Source organism: Lutzomyia longipalpis, chromosome 2 (genome assembly GCF_024334085.1).
Source record: "Lutzomyia longipalpis isolate SR_M1_2022 chromosome 2, ASM2433408v1".
Taxonomy (NCBI): Eukaryota; Metazoa; Arthropoda; class Insecta; order Diptera; family Psychodidae; genus Lutzomyia; species Lutzomyia longipalpis.
The window spans coordinates 30,685,012-30,707,469 of NC_074708.1; the positions used below are offsets into that span (position 1 = coordinate 30,685,012).

Consider the following 22,458-nt stretch of genomic DNA (forward strand, 5'->3'; position numbering starts at 1 on the left):
CAGAATCAATCTAGACCTTTTTATGTCCTAATACTTTTTCTTAAAACACCTTTCTCTTAATCTTTGAAAAATATGTTTTTTAAACATTTTTTTTTTCTAAACTATTTTCTGACTTTAATAGCTCAGGATTCCCTTATATAATAAATTATTCCATAAGGGGATAAAAACAATCATGTAAAATAAATTTGAAGCTTTTTTATTAACTAATCTGACTAATTCTTTATATAACAGCTTAAAAACAATTTATTTTATATAAATTTTGTGCGTAAAAAACAATCCAAAACATGATAAAAATTATCTTTATCTAAGGTTCTACCGAGATTTGAACTCGGATCGCTGGATTCAAAGTCCAGAGTGCTAACCATTACACCATAGAACCCTATATACGACATACGATGCCTAATATAGAATTTTTCTAAAAAAAAAATTAAGCTAACTTGTGATTTTATGGTTTTTACACACATTAAATGAGTGACAACTTTAAGTTTATTTTGTCCATGAAATTTTATTTTTTTTAATGAAATTTTTAAAAATAACGGATAGTGGTAATTTTATCCGTCTATCGCACATATCCTTGTTCAAACAGGGTGTTAATTAGGTGTGAATGACGATGCGTGAAAGTATTGCGATCGTGTCCACTATCAAATGGTATGTTTTCCACGGTCAATTAGGCAGCACTCATGCATGAGTGGCTACTGATTGCGGAGAGAGAAGATGAGGCAAAATGCTCACTGTGGAGGGATTATTAGTCACAAAATTCCCAGTTCATCCAACACACAAAAGAGATAAAACATGAAGCAATTCAGTGAGAGCACGAAATTCTCATAGTTAAACATCTACCATGATTTGCAAAATTTCATCTTTGGGAGTCACATGCGAATTTCCTTATTACCCGCTCTTTTTTTTTGCCCAAGGAACCAGAGAAGCATTAAAGTAAAATTCTTTAAACATATATGCAAGTTCCTGGGTGAAAACAAGGCGGTGGATTATGAAACTTTTTACAAAGTCTTCGTGTTTTCTTTTACTGCTGCATATCTTTATCTATAAAATTTTAAATCTACAATTTTGTAAGTTTTATGTTCCACTGGAGGTGATGAGTTTACTGCAACCCTGTGAAGCTCTTCATGAGGGTAATGCGCCAGTAAAATGGGAAAAGAATAGTAGTAAGCTTCACTAATTTGGGAAAAAAAAACCTTTGCCAATTTGTGGCATTTAACAATGAATCGTAGAAAATGACAAAGAGAATCAGGCAAAATTATAGAGTCAGAGACCTCGAGAGTTCTTGACGAAAAAAATAGAGAGAGAAGAAAATGGAGAAAAGTAGAATCTAGAGACATGCATAAGAGAGATTAGATCTCCATTATGGTAGTACTGTCCACTTAAATTACTTTTATACGGCTAATCTAGCGATGGGAATGATTGTCAAGCAAAGAGAAAGAGTCTCATATTATGTATAGTCAGCATAAGAATTTTTTGGACATGTATATTCTATGCACATCCATGGCCATGAATTATTGAACAAGACAAAGAGGAAAAGTGTAAAAGAGAATGAGAAAGATACCGATGATTGCATCGGTTCGTTGCACAGAAGATCAAAGAAGATCAAGTTCATGATGGTATTACTCTCTCCATCACCCATCGTCTCTGTACGGCAAGCAACAGTGGGGGTATTTTCTTTGGGTGTTAGGTTTGCATTGCTCTTACGCAACATGTTCACATAGCATAGGTAATATTCTTGTGCCCCAACCAAGTTCATTCCTTTGCGGCCACACACCACATCGTCAATATTATGTATACAATCCAACATAACCCATTGCACTCAAGCCGCAAACGAGCCACGAAGTCTCAGCGCCTTCCGCGGCGGAGTGCAGGTCAACAATCATGACGAGTCTCCTCACCGTCGCGATGGCACAGTGCCGATGGTATATAATTAAGGCGATCACTGTGCGAATAGTGGTGTAATATTCAATGGAAAATTAATTTATTGCAAGTTGGCATTACTCCGCATCAACATATTGAACCAATAAACTCAATTCCCACTTCTTCCCTGAGGATCTTTCTCTGCATTCGCATACAAATTGCATCCTAAGAAATGTATAATGTGCGCATAAGACGACAACTTGGAGAACTTTTATGTTATGTACAACATTACAGACAAATAAAACATTTCCTCTTTCAAAGGGGAAGGTAATTTCAAGCGCACAATATACGCGAACTTTCTTGACTTATACCTTTTGGTATACTCTTCTTGCTAATACTGGGAAGTTCTCAGAAGATATAATTTTGATTTAAAGAATAGAGTTTTTAGGTGCTTCAGGTGGCGTTGTCAAGGAACAATTGATCAGTCCTAATGAATCTTTAAAAATAATATAAAAAAAGATCATCTAACTGTTAAATTATAGCGCTAAGTTAAGGATTTTCTTCAGCTAAAAAAGAATACTTTTCCGTTTTCTTTTAAATAAAAAGTTTCAAATTAACTTGCATAGCTTTAAATATTTTTAAAATCAAATTAGTTAAAATCAATAAAACATATTTATTTTTTAATTAAAAAAAAAGTATAATAGTTATCAATTTTAACTATATTCTAATAATATTAAATAATTATTATTTATCTGTAATGTGCCTACATTCTTGAAGTAAGCATATTTGAGCAATGCAACAAACAAAATAATAACTTACTTATGTTTATGCTGTTTATGGAATTTTTAATGTTGAATTCTCTTGCAATGCGCTGCCCCTCTTTTAAGATTCGTACTATATATACAGCGGATACTCCTTATTCTTCTCTTCTTCACGCACACTCTTGTACCGCGGCGGCTATATGTATGATCATGCACGTTATATAACTTTCTTTAAAAGCTCGCCCATCTTTGGATACCAATTCAGTTCTTGCAGAAGACTCGTCGGCTAACATTGTCTCACAGCGCAGCATTTCCTCGCGTTTGTTTACGCAGTGGCAGACATTTTTTCTAGGTTGTAGCAATTCCCATGGTTGAAAGTCTTTAACAGTACATTGTGTAAGAATTGTGAGCGAAGGAAGGTAAAAAAAATAACGAAAGAATTGATCTCCTTTTATGGATATATCGCGCAAGGAATCATGGATAAGTGCTATCGTGTATTCGACTTTGTGACAAACGCCACACACTGACCTCTTGGAATTTTCACAGAGTGGCACGGGGAGGTATATAGACATTTCTACGCGGGACGAGGGTACTGATGGGTTCTAAGTGGAAAAATCAATATAGCAATTATTTTGAAAATGATCCTCTGCTGATCGTTGCCTGGTGAACGGTGTGAAATGCAAAAAAAAAGTGCGTGGCTAGTTTGAGTGGTTTGATAGAGAGAGGAAATTCTAATCTTGGTGTGTGGATTTATTCTTGAATGTATAAAGTCCATCGCGGGCTGCGCTTCTTTTGCATAAAGTCCACCAAGTGCTTAAGTGAAGCTGAATGGTGAAAAGAGTGAGAGACGAAGTGAAGAACCAACAGTTTAATCAATGATTGTGCCTCGCGCATCGTGTTGTATTCAAAGCTGCGAAAGAATAAAAGTGTGTTCACCGTTACTTTAATGCTGTTTATATTGATGTACAATCGGAAGAGCAGCAAACTCAATGATATTCATATCTTTGGCGAATGTGATCGGTGATCGTATCTCTAAGAAGTGATCATGAGGTTTTATGTGTGATTCTACTTTTTTTTTTCAACATCTCCAAATCTCGCTTAGTCTATCTTTGTCAATCTCTGTGCGAAGATCCATAAATCTAGCCTAGAGCCGATATAGTGAAAGATCGAGATTTTTAGCTGGGCGAAGGATAATCTCTGTTGTTCTGTTTTTTTTTTGACAATGTGTTTGTGCAACGAGAGCGATAAAGTGCAAAATTGGATGCATAAGAAGATGCTGGTGAAGATGGCAGAGAGCATGTCTTCGCATTCGTCGTTTCCTCTGCGGTTCTTCCTCATCTTAATTGGCTTCCTCCTCGTCACACCCATACATGGCTATAGAGTTCTTAGCCGAGAACCATGTGAGTAGGAGATGAGAAAATCACCATATAGCAAGTAAACTTAACTGCGCGGTACCAACTGAAAAATTCATTAAGCCACAGACTGATCAATGAACTCGCTAATTTACCCTCGCATAAATTGTTCATTCTCCTGCAAAAATATAATGGATGGTATTGTCGTGATTTTACAGTTATATGTTCCAACTGATAAATTCATCCAAGTCGCAACATTGTTAAGCTCCGTGGTACCTTCTTGTGTGCTTTTCTTTTAGTTTATTTTCTCTTCCCCCGTCTCTCTCTCATTCTTTAAATATCACATCTTCAATCCAATAGTATAGAATTGCAATTTCTGCGAGAGAAAATTTCCCAACATGGCACAAAATGCGATTAATTGAATTTTAATTTTGTTGCACAAAAGAAACCAAAAATAAATTTTCACATAAAAATCACACCTTAATTGCTCTCTTAATTTGCACACAAATCGCAAGTGTTGAGCGAAAGCCCCGTTTGATCGTTAGAATTGTATGATCTCTCCACCCGAAAACCATCTTCCATACAGCTGACGTGAGAGAACCACCACACCATACGAACACAAAATGTATATCACAGATGACTTGGAAGAATGAATGAATGAAAATCCCGTGCTCATGAGATTATATACAATGTAGAAAATAACATCCATTTTCTCACATTCTACGCGAGAATTAAATAATTAAAGAAGAACCGTCAAGAATCTCAAGGAGAATCCAAACAATGGTGAATGAGCATCCAAAACAATTTATATATATTTCCCAGATTAAGGCAATATATCACAAAAATCTTCTCTCTGACTACACAAATATATTTTATTGCTTAAGTTGAAATTTGGGGAAAGGTAGAACTTTTGGTAGAAAAAAAAAAACATACCAACAATAGAAGATCGATACCACCTGCCAGATTACTTCTTCAATCAATTCAATTGAGTTCTCACTTCAATTTAGCTGTGAAATTGTCTATTTCATGAGTGAGTAGCTCTGAAATTAAGAGCAGAAGAACTTAATGAAAATTACTGAAACAGAAATATTGATATTTTCTTGTTCTTGTAGTTAAAGGTGAGGAAAAATAATCAAAAAATGGATATTTTGCAAAATTCCGCAAATTTGTTCTGAAATTATTTTTAGATTTATGTACAATTTAATTGAACAATTTGGGATTCTTTAAAAAAAAATATTTGCGGAACATTAAATTATGGAAAGGAATTCGAGAATTTGTTGATGATTTTAAAATTTTCTCTTAACTTTCAAAAAACCCACGTTTTCGCATTAACCGATAAATTTATTTCTCTCCTCCATGGGTGCTCAATGCTATTGAATATTCTTGGCGTAGAATTTGGAAAACATTTATTACCACAATTATCACGAACTTATTTTAGAAGACGAAGAAGCCAATTGAATTCTTCTATTCCTCAAACATAAAATGAAAATAACATTTACCCTCACTCTACATTTTTCTGTGAGTGTTAAAGAATAACAAAAACTTCGTGAAGAAGTACTCAGCTATGGACAAATATGAAGACTCATCCGACACTTTCTTATACACATTTATCATGATGTCTCGTTAAACTGTTAAATAAGAATTCTTTGTGCTTCCCTTCTTAATCAAATTCTGATCAGGTAGCACTCACAGACAGATTGAATAATCTTGGAGCAGTACCTACCTGTGCCTTTTATATGTAATGCACATTTCGTCCACATAACTAGCATGATATGGTAGGTGTGAAGAAATGGGGGTTTGCGGGGCTTTTTGAAGGCAACTTGAAGGCTTCTTTTTTTGCTATTTATAATGGGTGGAGAATCTCAAATATTTGGTTGTCTTATTTCAATATCAACACCATTGCGGGAGCAATGAAAAAGAAATGAGCAAAGAAGCATCATCTCATCTACAAGAAACTCGTTTTAATCTTCTGTGGGAATTTCATTGAGCGCGTTATTTTATAATAAAAATACGCGCCAATCTGGGAAGTGCTCGGAGGCGTTTGCACAGCCGAGATTTACCGCCGTGCCTGTGCTATTTACCTCTATTTGTGTCACTCCCCCTCCTTCCTTCGCGTGGGCGACCTATTCGCGCTCACCTGGGGACGCCATTGTACACCTTCCGCTTTTGGTCAGCATGCTAACGGGCTTTTTCACCTTTTAACCTCCACAGTGCCGGGGTGCTATCACAACGGAACGAGGTACGGGGATGGATCAATGGTGCCCACAATGGAGCCCTGCCTCAGCTGCAAGTGCTCAAATCGAATTCTCACCTGTGCCCTGAAAGTTTGCCCCGAGCAACCCGTTCCGCCGCCAAGGGGTTGCGTTCTGGTGCAACCGAAGAGAAGCTGCTGCCCGCACATGCAGTGTCGCAAGTACAACATTAAACCCATGACGGATAGCGATAGGCGCATTGTTAACTTCCTTGATGACTACGAGAGTGAGCAGAAGATTATTCAGGAGAAATATGGAGAACTTTCAGATGGAAATTCAAATTTTCTCAGACGTTCTGAAAGCACAGAAGATCAAAATGACAATAGTAAGTTTATTCCCTCTACCACCAATGACTATTTTAAGGACTCCTAACACATATTATTTTATGATTTACTGGGACCTTATGCATAAAATTTGCTTGAGTTCTAAACAAAACGACTAATTTGCGAAAATTTACACATTTAGAGCTTTTCAATGATGTTTCTTTTCTAAAGTATGTAAAATGTCTTATTTCACAATGTTATGCTAATGCTTGCATACATAACAAAATTACAACCACAAAATTGTTCATTAATCTTGCGGTATAATGAAAATGATTGCGATAGTGAGAGTGATGTTGAGAGCAATATTACTTCTCATTCATGTTGATGAACCTGTAAATTTTGGTGAAAGTTACTAAGAAGAAGAATAGTTAAAGTTTATATCCATAAGCATACAACATAAATTGCTTTTATTTTACATTTGTTTTGTATTTTAAGCATCGACATGGATTTTATAGATTCTCTTTATGGACCTATTTATGTTATGTACAACAGCATTGGGGCAACTATTCTAAATCCCTATCTAAAGCTCACATCGGTCAGTTCTTGAGTATCTTCTATATAATAAAGAAATCTATCAATAAAAGCATTATAGTTATTTTTTTTTATAGTTTTATTGGTTTTATTGAACTTTTATTTATTGGGGAGATATGAACGATATCTTTTATTTGTGGATGCTTTAAAGCTCTGAAAATGCTTTGGGAAGAACTTTTGATTCACTTTACATTATCACGCTTATAGAATATCAACTACACTGGTGTGGCTCTCTTGAAAATTTATTTTTAATGCTTTTTAAAAAATTAGTATTCTTTTATTTTCAAAACTTGAATAAAATATTGATATATTTTCAAGGGAAAATCACAGAAAAATTTACATTTTTTTAACGCTACATTTATGTTGAAAAATTGACCGGGTAGGTCCCATATCGACGCCCCTTCCCTACCATTTTCCGGGTAATATTCCAGCAAACAAATTTCCACAGTCGTTAATGATTTTCTTCACTTCACTTATGTTCATTGAGAGCCATCAAATCGAGAAAATTGCCTTAAATTAAAATTATGAAAATTTTTTTTCCAATCTCCCTTTCAGTTTGCATCCAAAATGGAACAATTTACATGCCAGGATCGGCTATGACGTCCTCAAGTCTCTGCTCCTACTGCTACTGTATTGGCGGGAAGCAAAGATGCATGAAGCCCAAGTGCCTGCTTCCGGCACTTGCAGATTGCACACCAATTTTCATTGAATCCAACTGCTGTCCAGTTCGCTATGATTGCTCCGAGCGGAAATCCCTTAAAGCTGATAATCCGCCACGTAAGAAAATCACCAATAAGCATTACCTTCGCAATTCGACAATGATGGCACGCGGAACGGGATGTTTTGTCAATGGGATTCTCTACATTGAGGGTCATCGGCTGCCAAAAGATCCCGAAAATCCATGTGAAATTTGCTACTGTATTCGTGGGAAGCGAAAATGTACCCCACAGAAGTGCTCACCGGAAATACGGAATTGCATCCCAATGATCCCAAAAGGGCAGTGTTGCCCATCGAGCTACAACTGTGACACGCAGGAAGAGAAGGGAAGGCAATTTGACTTATTCTCAATACTTTTTGGAGATGATGATGTCAATGCTACTGAAGCCATTGGGGAGGACGACATTGTGGGGACAACAATCCTGCCTGGTGTTGTTCCATCAACGACGGAAAAGAGTTTCTTCGATGTCCTGCGGGAAGGATTGGAATTTGTGGATGCACAAGAGGAAAAGGTTGATGCAATGCTCAATAAGAATGGTACAAAGGTGAAATCTAATAGCACAAATGCTGTATTTGAAATACTCGATATTCACCCAGAATCCGACACGTACTATGATTACGAAGATGATGAAGTGGGGAAGAATAAAACTCATCTCAATGCAACACGGTCGAGTGAAACCACAACATATGCCGCGACGACTTTTGATGATAAAAGTGAGATTAGCAGAGTGGTCGCGACTACTAGCAATGATTTAGCCGAGAATCGAGAAACATCAACAATCACTGAGGAATCCAGCACAATTGGAGATATTGAATCTCCCACAAGTACAATTTCAATTGATACCACGGACGTTGAGGTGCAAACCACAGAAGTTGAGCAAATCATCACAACCACCATTAGTGTGGATGATACTAAAGTACCTATCAATTTAACCACTAATCGCCCTACACTTGCAACAGAGGTCACACAGAGAAGTGATGGGAGTACAGAAATATCCACGATGGTCACGGAATTGAGCACAGAGGCGGGTGATGCTGCAACAACGACCGATTTGGACACCACTTCTGAGGCATCCGATCAAACAACGGAAATGGAAAAGGCGGATACCAAAAATGGAGATGAATCAATTTTACTGGATAACGAATTAAGTAGTACAGTAGTGATGACATCAACTACCACGGAAAATATCCTTTCAGCCCTCTTCAATGGATTAGCCAGTATTCTCGATAAGGATAGCAATAAAGTGAAGAACATCACAAACTCCTCATCTACCGCCCCAACGTATTTTACAAAGAATGTCACAACAATGATTTCAATTGATAGAATTGATGAAAATATTTCCACGACAGACGTCTCACCAGCTTTGACCCCAAAACCACCTTCAGAGACAGCTCCTGAACCCATTGTGATTGATTCCAATCCGTCAATCCTCGAAGCAGACTACCACTACGACTACAGTGAACCCACCTTGCCACCGAGTCTTCCCAATTTGAAGATTATTCCCTTCCTTCCGGCGGATGCAGTTAAGAATGACCGGAAGAAGGTTGTCCCACCCTTTGAGTACTATGCAAAGCACGATCCAACCCTCTACCCACCAGTTGCAGTTGGTGAGAAGAGAATTGATTATGCACCTACTTACACTCAGGAGAACTTCAATTACGATCCCACAGCTTATCCCTCTATTACGGAATCCTTTGATGGATTAAACTATGATTATTCTGCTGAAGGGGAGAAACATTCAATCATTGGATATGGGAACTACGCAGGTGTTATACCTGTTTACAAGAACTCTCCAGCTGCGGAGTTTGAAGGAGAAGCCCCCATATTTAATTATGAGCAAATGAAAGGATTTTCTCCACCAAGAGAAACTGAAGGTGAGAAATCATTGTTTTATTTTATTCTACTTTTAAAGAAATTTATTTAAAAAAAATCCTTAACCTCTGAGATGCGGAGGCCTTGGCACACCCTTAGATTGCGAAGGTGGGGTCGTTGAGCGACCCCAAAAAGAAGGCCAATTTTCTCCCAAACTATACAACCTGGAGTTGTCGGGTTAATGCCTATAGATTCCTTATATAGTCCTCTTGCCCCTTGTATCACAAATTTTCCACCACAAGGAAAAACATTTTTCACTCCTTTTTCACACTTTTCCCTTGAGAAATTCGCCACGAAGTTGACTGCAACTGCTATTTTTTTCACTACTTCCCCACATTCCCCTCACTTCCCGCACCGTAATAAATGGCAATATTTCTGGAAAATTCTTTATTCTTTTCAACACTTATGTGCTTCTGACTATGTTTTATGCGATTTATGCTACTTATTCGCGATAATTTTGACACTGAGAAGGTAGGGTGAGAAATAAAAACAACCCCACTGGCACACGGTTCATGACGTGACTAACTTCATTCTAAGAAATTTTCCGCAGCATGGCCGTTACACCAATTTTTGAATTCCCTTCTTCTACATTTTCCTTAATAACTTTTCTTGTGGTGGTCGGATTGAGCTGAAATTTTTACACAACCTCCTCAGATAACCATAGAACTTATTTCCAAAAGATGGGAACGCTAACTTTTATATTTATTAAGTTACAGCACGAAATATAGCGCTGGGGTCGTTCAACGACCCCGCTCCGCATCTCAGAGGTTAAAAATACTCCAAGAATTCTTTTTGATTAAAACCCTTTCTAAATATTTTTTTTTAGGAGGATTTGTACCGAAGGAACCAATAAAGGATAACTTCTACTACGACACTTTCCGCACCACAAACTTCGTGGTGGACCTAACAACAGAAATTCCACCACCCAATCCCAATAGTATTTTGTCACCAGATCCATTCAAGAATGTCATCCGCACTGAGCCACCACCTGATTTGCATTCCCTAATTGAGGATAAAGAGAAATTGCTACTTAATCGCGTCATTATCAATGGCACAGTTCGCAATGACTTTGACCGGGAAATTATCTCAATTACCACCGATGGTGCTGTAACGGATGATGATGGTGCAAGTATCGATGAGAAGCTGAATGGAACGAAGGAAAATGCCGAAGAGATTGTGCGAGAAAATGTGACGGAAGGAAGTAAAGTAGCACGGGTAACGACCACACCAGCCCCTGGGGGATTCTTCGATGGGATCTTTGGATTCCTCTTCAAAGATGATCCTCAGGAAGAGGAGCTCGCCACGGTGCGAAGTACGACGGAATTTGAATTGCCAACAGTTGACTATGACACGATGAAAGTGCCGGAATTCAAAAATCTCTCCAAAGAAGTTGAAATTCCAGAAATTCTTCTCAACACCACAGATGTGAAGGAAAAACCCAGCGATAATGCCACGGTAATTAGGGACATTCTCATTGATCTTCTCGGTGATGATGCAGCATTCAATGCAACTGAGAAAATTCCAACAACCACACAGCAACCCCATAATCGCCTCAGTGTACCCTATTTAGCACCTGCAGTTCAAGTGAATGGAGGAAATAATCCCATAAGATCCACCCTGGACTTGGTAATTCCGGAGCTACACAAGAATGACGAGGACAGTGTGAATGATAACTTCAGTCCAGACAGTTACCAGTCCGTAGGAGATGCCCAAATCTTCACAAAACCCACCATTAGTAGTGTCCAAGATCCCGCGGGTATTCTTAAGCTAGCTGGATGCAATATCTACGGACGGATGTACCGTGTGGGGAGAATTATTTCAGAACTGTCAGGACCCTGCTTAGAATGCAAATGCACAGAAGTTGGTGTCCACTGCACCCCTCTTAGCTGTTAAGAATTTCAACAATTTTTCTTTTCGATTAACGAGGTTTCTAGGAAATTTAATCTAAATTCCCCGAGACACTTTGAGGCGCACAATTACGCCTATCACGGTTTTTTATCGCAAAATTGGCCCTCTTTTTTGACGGTCAATGTACTGCTGATTAACTTTGGGAGATTAAGGCATTGATTTTGAGGAATTTCTCGAAGAAGAAATCTATTTTCTCACCTAAGTAGAATTTTAGTGCAAGGCCACAAAGATTTAGATTTAAAATTAACTCTTTTATGAGAATAAAAAAATTAGGGGTATTATCATTAACCATAACCAGCAATTTACGTAGTTTGTTCAATTTCGCAGTGGTCTAAGTCTTGGAAAAACCGAAATATGTATTTAAAGAAAAACTCATTCTAGGGAACACTAGGGCTAATTAAGCCAATTTGTAAGAATCTAAGGATTAAATTCAATATGTACTAACATAAGTCTGGATTAGTCCGTTTCTTAAACCAAGCTTTCATAGGTTAGATTTCAATTTTTTTAAGTCGGACTTTTTCCGCCCCGATTCAGCCTTGATTAAAAATCTTAATCCTGAATTTAAATATTTGAGGTTGGTTTAAGAGAACTTAAACTTAACTGGTTTTCGTTTTATTAGATATCTGGTTTTGGTCTCAAAATCGAAAAATGGAACTATCAAAAAATAGTTCTGTTGTGATTGCAATCTTATGTAAAAATTGTAAAAAAAAATATTAAAAGAAATGGTCCTAAAGATCTTTAAAGGGTTAAAATTCATTCCATTCATGATTCCATAAAACTCAATATTTTTAAAGGGGTTAAATTAATATTTTTGTACTCACGTGCTTTATTGCAAAATACCTTGTCGAAGATTGAGTCCAGAAGAGTAAAGCAAATTAATTTTTAACTAATATTTAGTAATATATTTTATTTTATTTTATCTTAATTTTATTATAAGTATATTTTTCTTAAAAGTTTTCTTATCCTGTGACACTGCTAAAAAAATCATCAACTTGTGGTTATGGCAATAAAAGCACTTCAGTGTTCGTCTCAAGTGTCTCACCTTGAAATTTATGATTAAATTTTTTGATGAACCCACTCCTCAAACACGGGGATCTCTATCACTTTAGCTCATAAGAATGAATGAAAGGAGAGGAAGATGGTAATTGGAACTTTAACTTTTCTAACAGTACACAACATAATTTTATTGTATAAGTTTTTTTCAGATTATTTCCTTAAAAAAAACATAACTTAAAGAAATAAAAAGCCATTTGTGGCAGTAAATGAAATTTTCAGTGTGTTTCAAGTCGATTGCATCGTATCACAGTAGTAATCACATGCGACTCACATGCGATCCAACGAGGCTTATGGTGAAACTGCTCAGCAACCAGGTGAGGTAGATGGCACCTGCAGCGAGCTGGATACGCTTGAATTTAGAGTCCCTCTGCGTGGCGGACTGGAAGAGAGCTGTGCCGAGGACGAGACCCGAAAGAGCTCCCAGGATATGCGCAGAAATCCCAATTTTCGGTAGATCTCCATAAGTCACGTGAATTAGTGTGTAAATGATGTCACTCGTGCACAGGATAATGACACAGATTATCCGATAGAAGCGATATCGGATATTTTTGAAATTAATCACCGTGTGCGGGATGTGACTCATGAGGATGCTGTAGATGCCCGCAGATGCACCAATTAGGAGGATGCTGGGCTCAAAAACAGACGTCCCCAGGGCACCAGCCACTGCTCCGCCAAAGTACACCACAAAGACTCTCCAGTGACCTTGCTCGTACTCCAGGGGAATTCCCAGGAAGATCTACCGAAAGTTTGGACAATTTATTAATAGTGCAAACTCTTACGTCTTTCCTGCGAATAACAAATTAATTTATAAAATGTCGCAAATTGCTCTAATTTAACTGCCATACCGCACAAAAGTTTTTCTTATGCCCAAAATTTATTTATAGATTTCAAAATATAACAACAAAAATCGTCGCAAAATATTATTTACGGCGTCAAAGATTAATATATTATATTCCATTGACTTCCTTAAGTGTTCAACACTTTCAACATTTTGTTTGTTTTGCTATAAAGGAACTTCAATTAGCGTGCGGTGTAAAAGTGGCTATTTAATCATTTTTTGAATGAAAGAACTGACGCAAGGAGTTTACCTGATTTTGTATGGGTAAAACCCCTCATTCGAGGAAGTAATAATTTTGTCAAAGAAAATTTACATTTTCCTTCAGTTAAGAGATTGTCATCTTCACTTAATCATTTAATTGATCCTATTGGATCTATTGGATTTTGCTCTATTAATTTATCGACTAAATCAAGGTGATTCTAATGCATTTTTTACGCAAAAATGAACTGTAAAAACAAACTAAAATAATATGCAAATTGGACTTTCACAATGAAAGAAATAAAAAACATAAAAGATTATACGTGGGTAGCATTAAAGTCGTTTATAGATTTTGCAGAAAAATTTATTGGTTCTGTAAAAAAATCCCATAACTCAGGCGTTTGGTGTTTGATTTGAGAAATTTCTATTTGATACGTTAATATTTGGGGACAAGAAGTGATTTTTTAAAGCAAATGAGCACTAAAATCTAATCATATTTCTTTAAGATAATGAAGCCAAACTAGCGAATTCTAATCGAATGGAAAATCCATAAACAATGTAAATGGGGATTCCCGAAGAAAATTCCACAAATCCCACTAACCCTTTTGACGATGATAGTAAATTGGCTGAGGAAATATTGTGAGAAATTTCAAAGAAATTAATTTTCACCTTTAAAGAAGTTTTATATTCTTTTAACTTTTACTGACTTTTATTTTAGTGCTTTGAAAGGATTTTTATTTTTTTTTATTAAAGTTTTTTACGAAAAAAACTTAGCAAAAAAAATTCTATATTACAAATTTCAATAATTAAATAATTTTTTTCGGTTAAGTTATTTTAATTTTTTAAATACAAATGAAGCGAAAATTAAAAAAAAATTATTCAGTAAGTCAGAAGTCTATTATCTTAAATTTCATCTATGCTCCTTCAGAAAACAGATCGTAAATAAAACTTTTATTGCTTTTCTTAACATACTACATACTGTTCAGCCCTAAAATTCAATGTTTTTATGTAAAAAAAACTCCGACGAACCAACAAATCAGCCTTCGATTTATTAATAAATCTCTGGAACCATCTCCCGCTGAAAATCAATTAAAAGTGGCGTTGTTTACCTGAATCGCAACATTGAGCGCCAGATGAATTGCATTTTGATGGAGAAGCGTGTACGACAGGAACCTCCAGATTTCCAAGATGCGATGTGGAGAGAAAACCAGCAGCCGGAAAAATTCATCTCGATCCAGAACAAACAGACAAATCTGTGGCAATGAAGTAATGAACGAAAAAAAATAAAGAGGAGGTGCGTCAAAAGACAACAAATCCGTAGCGTGAAGAGATAATTATTGATTTTTTCTCAGTTAATGTTGCGGAAACACACGCGGAGAGTGAGAAAATTCTATTTATAACATCAGTTAAAATATTTTCGGGCTATGTTATGGGGTTGAAATTAATTTTATTGATGTACAAGCGTTCTGGTGCGAAAAAAAAACGTATTTCTTCTAGACTGGAAAATTCCGCGAGAAGGAACGTGTGTGGTTGGGAGAAAATGAAAATGTCACGACATTTTCCGAAATAGATCATTCCTCTTTTTTTTTACACGCGAAAATTATCTCAATTGGGACTACAATGGGCTATGGAGAGGGGATTATCTTTGCTGGTGGCTATAAGGTGATAATTACCTGGATAACACTGGTCACAGCTAAAATCCATGGGATGTAGTTTCGCATATGCTTCCAAATATCTGATGCTGTGACGGGTTCTGGATGGGGAAGCTCATCCCCTTCATCTTTCTCGGGCATGTTAATGAGGTGACTACACGGGGCATCACTGTGGCTGTGAATTGGGGTGTCCGGGGTGTCCATTTGGCTATTTTTGGTCTCTTTATTGCTGAATGTGCTGCTCATTAGGGCAGCCACTATGCTCATCCGTTTTCCCGCCTTTTGCCCATCACCCCCATATGAAATGCTATTTTTCTTCGACTTCCTACCCTCTTCCTCTTTCTCTTCTTCCTCATCATCATCAGCTGGCATAGCTGGGTAGAGGGTGTAGTCCATTTTCTTCTTTTGAGGCATAAGCAAATGCAAATCCTCAAGACTACTGCGATGCTCAGGGGACGGCATCTCTTCGGGGATCTTCTGAATGGAAAATCTCCTTCCAGCACTTCCATCAATCCTCAATCCACGAACCAACTCAGGACCCCATGCATCCGTGGGGGGTGTATGGCTCATCACTGCAGCTGCAGATGCTCTCCTCCCACGAGCTCCTTTTCGCGGGAATTCCTTCAGTGGCGGCAAATCAGACATGTTTCGTCTTGTCTCTCACACACTTGAGGCACTTTGCAGAAAAAATATATAAAGCAATTTTTTCCTTCAACTCTTTAATCACTGTCTTGGCCTAAAACATCCCACTTGTAGACTTGGATTAAAACTCTCACACCTTTCTGCTCAAAGAAAAATTGACCATCCGCTGTCGTTGACGACTGGTGCTCAACTGATGTGTGTTATCTGGCAATCTCGTGGCTTAAACTCCACAACTCACCTCCGCACACACATTGCGCCTACCTACAGCACGATACACACGGAATTAATTGCTCAAGTTTGTGGAAAATTGACTAATTGCTCATCATTTGTCCCTTTATGAGTAAATCAGATTAAGATTTCCATTCAAATTCACTTTACAACAATGAATGGTTGTGATTTTTTTTTGTACGCCGCGTGTTACGATTTTTCTTATCGCAAATTGTGAAGAGTTTATTATTTCTCAACAATTCAATGTTGTGTCCGGATATGAATAAAAACATACATTTGAGAGATAATTTTTTGGCTTTTTTTGTTAAGAAATTCTACTTGAGAAGCACTTAATCTTGCCATGCAAAAAAAAAGATCGTTTTTCATATGGAAATGGCGCGATTGAAATATTCAAAGTCTACTTGCTGGCGAAATTAAATGAAGAATGAAATGCGAAGAATTTTCTTTTCAGCAGATTCAGCAGCATCCGCGGCAAGAAAATAAAAGAATTTTTAAAAGAAAATCAAGAGAGTTTTGATGGGAATTTTAGAAAGTTTCATCAATTAGCTCAATAAATTAAAACGATACTTTTGGCATCTAATTGTGCTCTATTTATTGCTCTTATTTCAGTTTTCCTTATCACAGTAAAGTAGTCTTGGTTGATTTTCCATGTGATCTTGCTTTTGATTCACTTTTGTATTTTGTAGAGATAATTTCACGTGAATTTCGTAGTAATAAATGCCATAACTATTTATGTTTACCTAAATTTTTTATCAATAAACCCAACATGATCTAAATTTAAAAATTTATTCCCCGCAATGAAGAAAAAGTATTTAATCTACACAGCTTTAAATGAATGCCATTGAATATGAGACAGATAACAAAATCCAAATGAAAATTGATAAGCAATATGGAGGTTTAGATAGCACACTGAAATCCAATAGATATGGGGTGGGGGTATATATAGTCTGTTTGTATTAGGAAAATAGAAAAGCTTTACACGTAAAGGAAAATCAATTCAGAATAAATATTCTAAACATGATAGAACTTTATAAATTTAGACAAATGTAGTCAGTAGAATAGAATTGTATACAATTTTGTGAAAGAAAATCCTTTATTTTCATTACCTTTAAATGATTTTTGTTTCCAAAAAAATTATTAAAAGATCTTATTTTATTCTGGGAAGATTCTGGGCGACTTCTAGGAGTCTGAAAAATTCTAAATTACATTGATTAGACAGAAAAAAGAAGAAAAGAAAATTACGCCAGGGAAAAAGGCGACGTGAGAGAGAAAAGGTAAGTAAAAAAATATTTTTTACGAGATAAATTGTCGCTTGGTTCCAATTTACCTTGTCCCGCTTCGCGGGAATTTGTTGCGCTTGGCGCAAATTTTGGAGAAAAAAAATTTTAATGGAAGATAGATATCGAAAGAATATCTAAAATATTGGTAAGAATTAAATATTTTACATGAGAAAGAAGTTTCAAATGCAAAAATTAAGAATTTTCAATTTTTCCTTTGAAGTTTAGACATATTTTTGACTGAAATCAGTTTTCCGCATTTTCTGGCTCTCCTGTTGATTTTAGAGCAAATCTGAATGGATTTTTGGGTCATCCCGTACCCGCAGGTTCGTCGATGAGCCTGATCGATATGTACCAAAGGGAAGTTTCAAATGCAAAAATTAAGAATTTTCAATTTTTACCTTGAAGTTTAGACATATTTTTGACTGAAATCAGTTTTTCGCATTTTCTGGCTCTCCTGTTGATTTTAGAGCAAATCTGAATGGATTTTTGGGTCATCCCGTACCCGCAGGTTCGTCGATGAGCCTGATCGATATGTACCAAAGGGAAGTTTCAAATGCAAAAATTAAGAATTTTCAATTTTTCCTTTGAAGTTTAGACATATTTTTGACTGAAATCAGTTTTCCGCATTTTCTGGCTCTCCTGTTGATTTTAGAGCAAATCTGAATGGATTTTTGGGTCATCCCGTACCCGCAGGTTCGTCGATGAGCCTGATCGATATGTACCAAAGGGAAGTTTCAAATGCAAAAATTAAGAATTTTCAATTTTTCCTTTGAAGTTTAGACATATTTTTGACTGAAATCAGTTTTCCGCATTTTCTGGCTCTCCTGTTGATTTTAGAGCAAATCTGAATGGATTTTTGGGTCATCCCGTACCCGCAGGTTCGTCGATGAGCCTGATCGATATGTACCAAAGGGAAGTTTCAAATGCAAAAATTAAGAATTTTCAATTTTTACCTTGAAGTTTAGACATATTTTTGACTGAAATCAGTTTTTCGCATTTTCTGGCTCTCCTGTTGATTTTAGAGCAAACAATGTAAATTGTCGCTTCAAAGAGAAGAAATCAATTTCATACAACACTTTAGGCACCAAATTCAAAAATTTGCAAAAAACTGCATGAAATCTCTATGGGGGCTACCTGAAGGGGGGCTTTGGGGGGAAAATGAATACGGCCATCTGAAACCGCCTGATATAAGGAGCCTCTGTACCAAATTTCATCGCGATCGGACAAACGGTGTGGATTTGTATAGAAAAGTCGGAACGACGATTACCAACAAACAGGCCTTTCTTTATTATATAGATTAATGTAAAGATGGAAAATAAAAAAAAATAAATTAATGGAAGAAGAAGTATTGAAGTATAGAACCAGGTGGCTTTCCAAAATGGGAATTTAAAGAATGATCCATTGGGTCGTATTCAGCAACCAAGAAACCTGTGTCTCAAGAATTTGTTCTTATATTTCAACAATGTCAAGTGTTTCTTGGTTGCTAAATACGACCCATTGAGGCATAATAACCCTGCAAATGAATGGGATTCAAGAATAGTGAGATGAGATAAGAATTCAGATGAAGATCCTCTCTATAAATTTTTAAATTTTGTCGTTAAAATAATAAATCTTGAGCGTTTCCGATGAACTAATAAATACCGAGGAATTCAATTATCTGATAAATCTGCATCACGAAAGTACAAAGCTTTAAATACTTTCAAATATAAACGCTCACCCAAAATACCATCATATAATCCACTACAGAACCATTATTAAATGCTGTGGACCTTTAAAATACCTATGGTGTTTTCGATTATAGTTGATCCATTAGAATTTTAAGTATGCCAGATCAAAATTACTTCCCGAAATAATATTTGTTACCTTTGCTCTTATTTTTGGAAAATATTTTTGGGAACACTCACTTGAATTTATCTACATATTGTTCTTACCGAGTAATTTGGATAATTATTTTAAAGAGTATCTTCAGGTAGTGCCATTGGTTAATTGAGTGAATCACTCGTCCGGCTGTTCAGCAAATTTCTTCATTTCTACCCGTGCGGTGCTCCATTTGGGGGCAGAGTATCTTCAGGTAGTGCCTAATTTAAATAATTATTTAATTTAAGAGGAAATTAATAAGAATTTTCTAAGTTAGTTTTTATTGTATTGGCGTTCAAAAAGAGTTGCTAAAGAAAAGCTTTTTTTGTAAATATATTCGAGAATAAAAGTAATAATTTATTTTACATAAAAATTTATTCGTATAAAAGGACACTTACATATATCCTGGGCATTTCTCTCGGACCTGTGCAAGGTATTAGTACAATGTTCATCAATCAACTTTCGTTATCTTTTTTTCTCTTCTTTTGGACAAAACTATCCACTGTAAATTTTAATATATTAAATTTAAATTTAAAAAAAATCACTTCCTTTATTTTCTAAGAAAAAGAAACAGAATAAATTATTTTTAAGGTGCTGTATCGTTTTTCTAAAACAAAAATCTATGTGATTGTAAAATTCCCAAAATTGATTGATGAATATTTTGAAACAGATGGTCACACTGGTTCGAGAAAATTTCATAATGAAATCATAAAATTATAACTTAAAAATAATATAAAATTATGCCTTGATTTTTTTTCATTCCTATTTATAAAGAACTGTCACTAATGCGTAAAATAAATCCTTAGAAATAATTATATTTATTGATAATTGCTTTCTTATCTTCATTTTTTTTGCTCTATAGTTTTCTTCTCATGAGTTGCTTCTTCACTATCATCTCTCTCACTCTTTCTGCTTCTAATAAAACTTTATTACAATAATAATGATAAAAATGGAATTATTCTTCGTTTTTCTTTAATGTAACCAAACCTTTTATGGCAATGTTTCATCTCAATTGTCTTTTTTTTTCTTCACTATGTTGATACTAATCTTCATATCAAAATTCGAATATGTTTTATATATTTCTTCCTCACATCCAGATGTTCAAGTGACTGAAAATGATGTTATACAGGGTGGCCAGGAAATTAGGGCATGATTTTAACTGCGAATAACTTTTGATTGGATTGAGATTTCCGGAAACTTCTGCCGCCAAAAGATGCGTAAACTCAAAAAGTTTTATTTGCTTTTTATTTCAAGTCGATATCTTAAAAATTGGAGCCGCTAGAGCAAAAAACGTGAAAAGAAGCGTTTTGTCGAAGAAAAATATACTGCTTTTCATGTCAAATTAACGCTGAATTGCCCATGATGACAATATCTGCTTTAACTCAAAAATATTCTTAAAATGTTTGAATATTTGGTCGCATAAAGTCTGGAAAGGCTTCTTTTATTCAAATTTAGTCAAATATTCTATTGTTTAATGATCTTTGGAACTTTTTAATGGATTTTGAGAAAATCAACAGACATGAAATCCAGACTATTTCATCGTTTTCCATACAAATGGTAACTTTTACATTTTTTGCTCTAACGGCTCCAATTTTTAAGATATCGACTTTAAATAAAAAGCAAATAAAACTTTTTGAGTTTACGCATCTTTTGGCGGCAGAAGTTTCCGGAAATCTCAATCCAATCAAAAGTTATTCGCGGTTAAAATCATGCCCTAATTTCCTGGCCACCCTGTATGTTGCGGATAAAACCGTTTTTTAATGTGCTTGTTAGACGAAAAAATAAAAGCCCTAGCTTTGCCTTAAATAAATTAATGCTGTGGTGCTGTTAGTTGACGTGCCTGACGAATCACTGGATGTTGTGTTAGCAGAACCCTTGGCTTATTCTTTCAGTCAATCAAACAACTGGACACTGGCCATTCTCTAAACATATAGTAATAAGATAACTAAATTTTCTTTTCATTTCTATTGCATATCTAATGTTTGCGTACGTTTACGTGTAAATTGCGGTGTTAGTCTATTTTTTTTATTGTTTTAATTGGTAGGTTTTGAGGTCCCAATAATTATCGTTTATTTTATTGTTTAAAAAACATCTATTTTAATAAATGATCCTAGTTTGTGCGCATGTATTGTTTGTGCTCTTTCAGCATTTTCAATCCTATTTCTTTTTTTTTCTTTTTCGGAAAAATTATTTCGTATATTGTTTTTTTTATTAAATTATTTTCTATGTATACGACAAAAAGTTTGATAAAAAAATTCTCTGCAAATTGATAAATATTTGTATCTAAGACAAATAATCAATAGTTGCAGTTTTCTTTATCATTGTGTAAGTATTTTTCTTTTTAAAAATTTGAATAAATTTTTCAATTTATTTAATTTTCAAATCTCAAAGTGTTTTTTTTTTTTCGAAAATTCTTATATTCCCCACATAAAGTCATTCAGTCGACAAGACATCGGCCATTTTCGCATTTTTTTTTTAATTTAATAAAATTACAATAACTTTTTTTTTCTCAAAAATCAACGTTTTTTTGATTAAATAAATGGGAGACTAGAAGTGAAATTGGGCGCAAAAGTTGTCTCAATTTGATTGATTTTTCTGCATTAATTAATTTTTTTTAATTTCGTATGTTTTTTTAAAAACTCATTTAATTTACTTATTATGAATATCCGTTAATTTTTTTAAGGTCGACATCGTTCAAATTAAATGTCCTACAATGAGTCCAAATATTGAAAAAAAAAAATTTAATTTCGTATTTTTTTAGTGTCGACACTGCTATTAACTTGGAATGAATTTCGTTTCCTAGAAAATGCAATATTATTAAGAGTACGTATCGTTGAATTCTTAAATTATTATTCTTTTTTTTTTGTCTTTTAAATTAATTAATTATCAATAAAAGTTTGGCACCCTTCGTGATATTAGAAAGAATTTGTTTCAGCGTTTCATTGATGATTCAATCTCTGGTTAGAAACCATTTTAATTTGTTCACTGGTCGTCTCCGAATGTTCATCTCTTTTTCGAAGCTGCCACCGCAATCATTTGTCGGAGAAGAGGTTCTGGTGAACATTTCTGAGGATCACATTTCATTTGTCCATCGCCTCCACATCTATAAGAAGTAAGAAATTTAAATTAA

At 35.4% G+C, this 22,458-nt stretch overlaps 4 protein-coding genes and 1 non-coding gene across 6 annotated transcripts in view; 1 reads left to right on the forward strand and 4 right to left on the reverse strand.

Annotated features, from left to right (window-relative positions):
- The window catches only part of LOC129791256 (uncharacterized), a 4,212-nt gene extending 2,501 nt beyond the window's left edge, over nt 1-1,711 (reverse strand). Inside the window, exon 1 of the mRNA XM_055829324.1 lies at nt 1,562-1,711. Coding sequence (XP_055685299.1) covers nt 1,562-1,711 — 150 coding nt within the window. The remainder of the gene's footprint in view (nt 1-1,561) is intronic.
- Nucleotides 308-379, reverse strand: Trnaq-uug (transfer RNA glutamine (anticodon UUG)). The gene has a single exon. It is a non-coding gene; the product is annotated as a tRNA-Gln (tRNA).
- Nucleotides 1,712-2,912: 1,201 nt separating the features above from the next.
- On the forward strand, nt 2,913-12,432 carry LOC129790129 (uncharacterized). Its single transcript, XM_055827418.1, has 5 exons — nt 2,913-4,021; nt 6,185-6,550; nt 7,635-9,671; nt 10,496-11,557; nt 12,197-12,432. Exons 1-5 carry the CDS (start codon nt 3,844-3,846, stop codon nt 12,292-12,294), a joined length of 3,741 nt encoding a protein of 1,246 aa, XP_055683393.1. The 5' UTR covers nt 2,913-3,843; the 3' UTR covers nt 12,295-12,432.
- Nucleotides 12,433-12,469: 37 nt separating this feature from the next.
- Nucleotides 12,470-16,155, reverse strand: LOC129790289 (protein rhomboid-like). The gene is made up of 3 exons (XM_055827732.1): nt 15,343-16,155; nt 14,779-14,922; nt 12,470-13,369 (listed from the first exon to the last, which is right to left on the reverse strand). The coding sequence occupies exons 1-3, from the start codon at nt 15,964-15,966 to the stop codon at nt 12,890-12,892; spliced, it is 1,248 nt and encodes a 415-aa protein (XP_055683707.1). The 5' UTR covers nt 15,967-16,155; the 3' UTR covers nt 12,470-12,889.
- Nucleotides 16,156-21,278: 5,123 nt separating this feature from the next.
- Nucleotides 21,279-22,458, reverse strand: part of LOC129790092 (titin) — a 43,067-nt gene continuing 41,887 nt past the window's right edge. For both annotated transcript variants that reach the window (XM_055827308.1, XM_055827309.1), the window contains exon 7: nt 21,279-22,431. In XM_055827308.1, the coding sequence (XP_055683283.1) occupies nt 22,332-22,431 (100 nt within the window). In that variant the 3' untranslated portion in view covers nt 21,279-22,331. The remainder of the gene's footprint in view (nt 22,432-22,458) is intronic.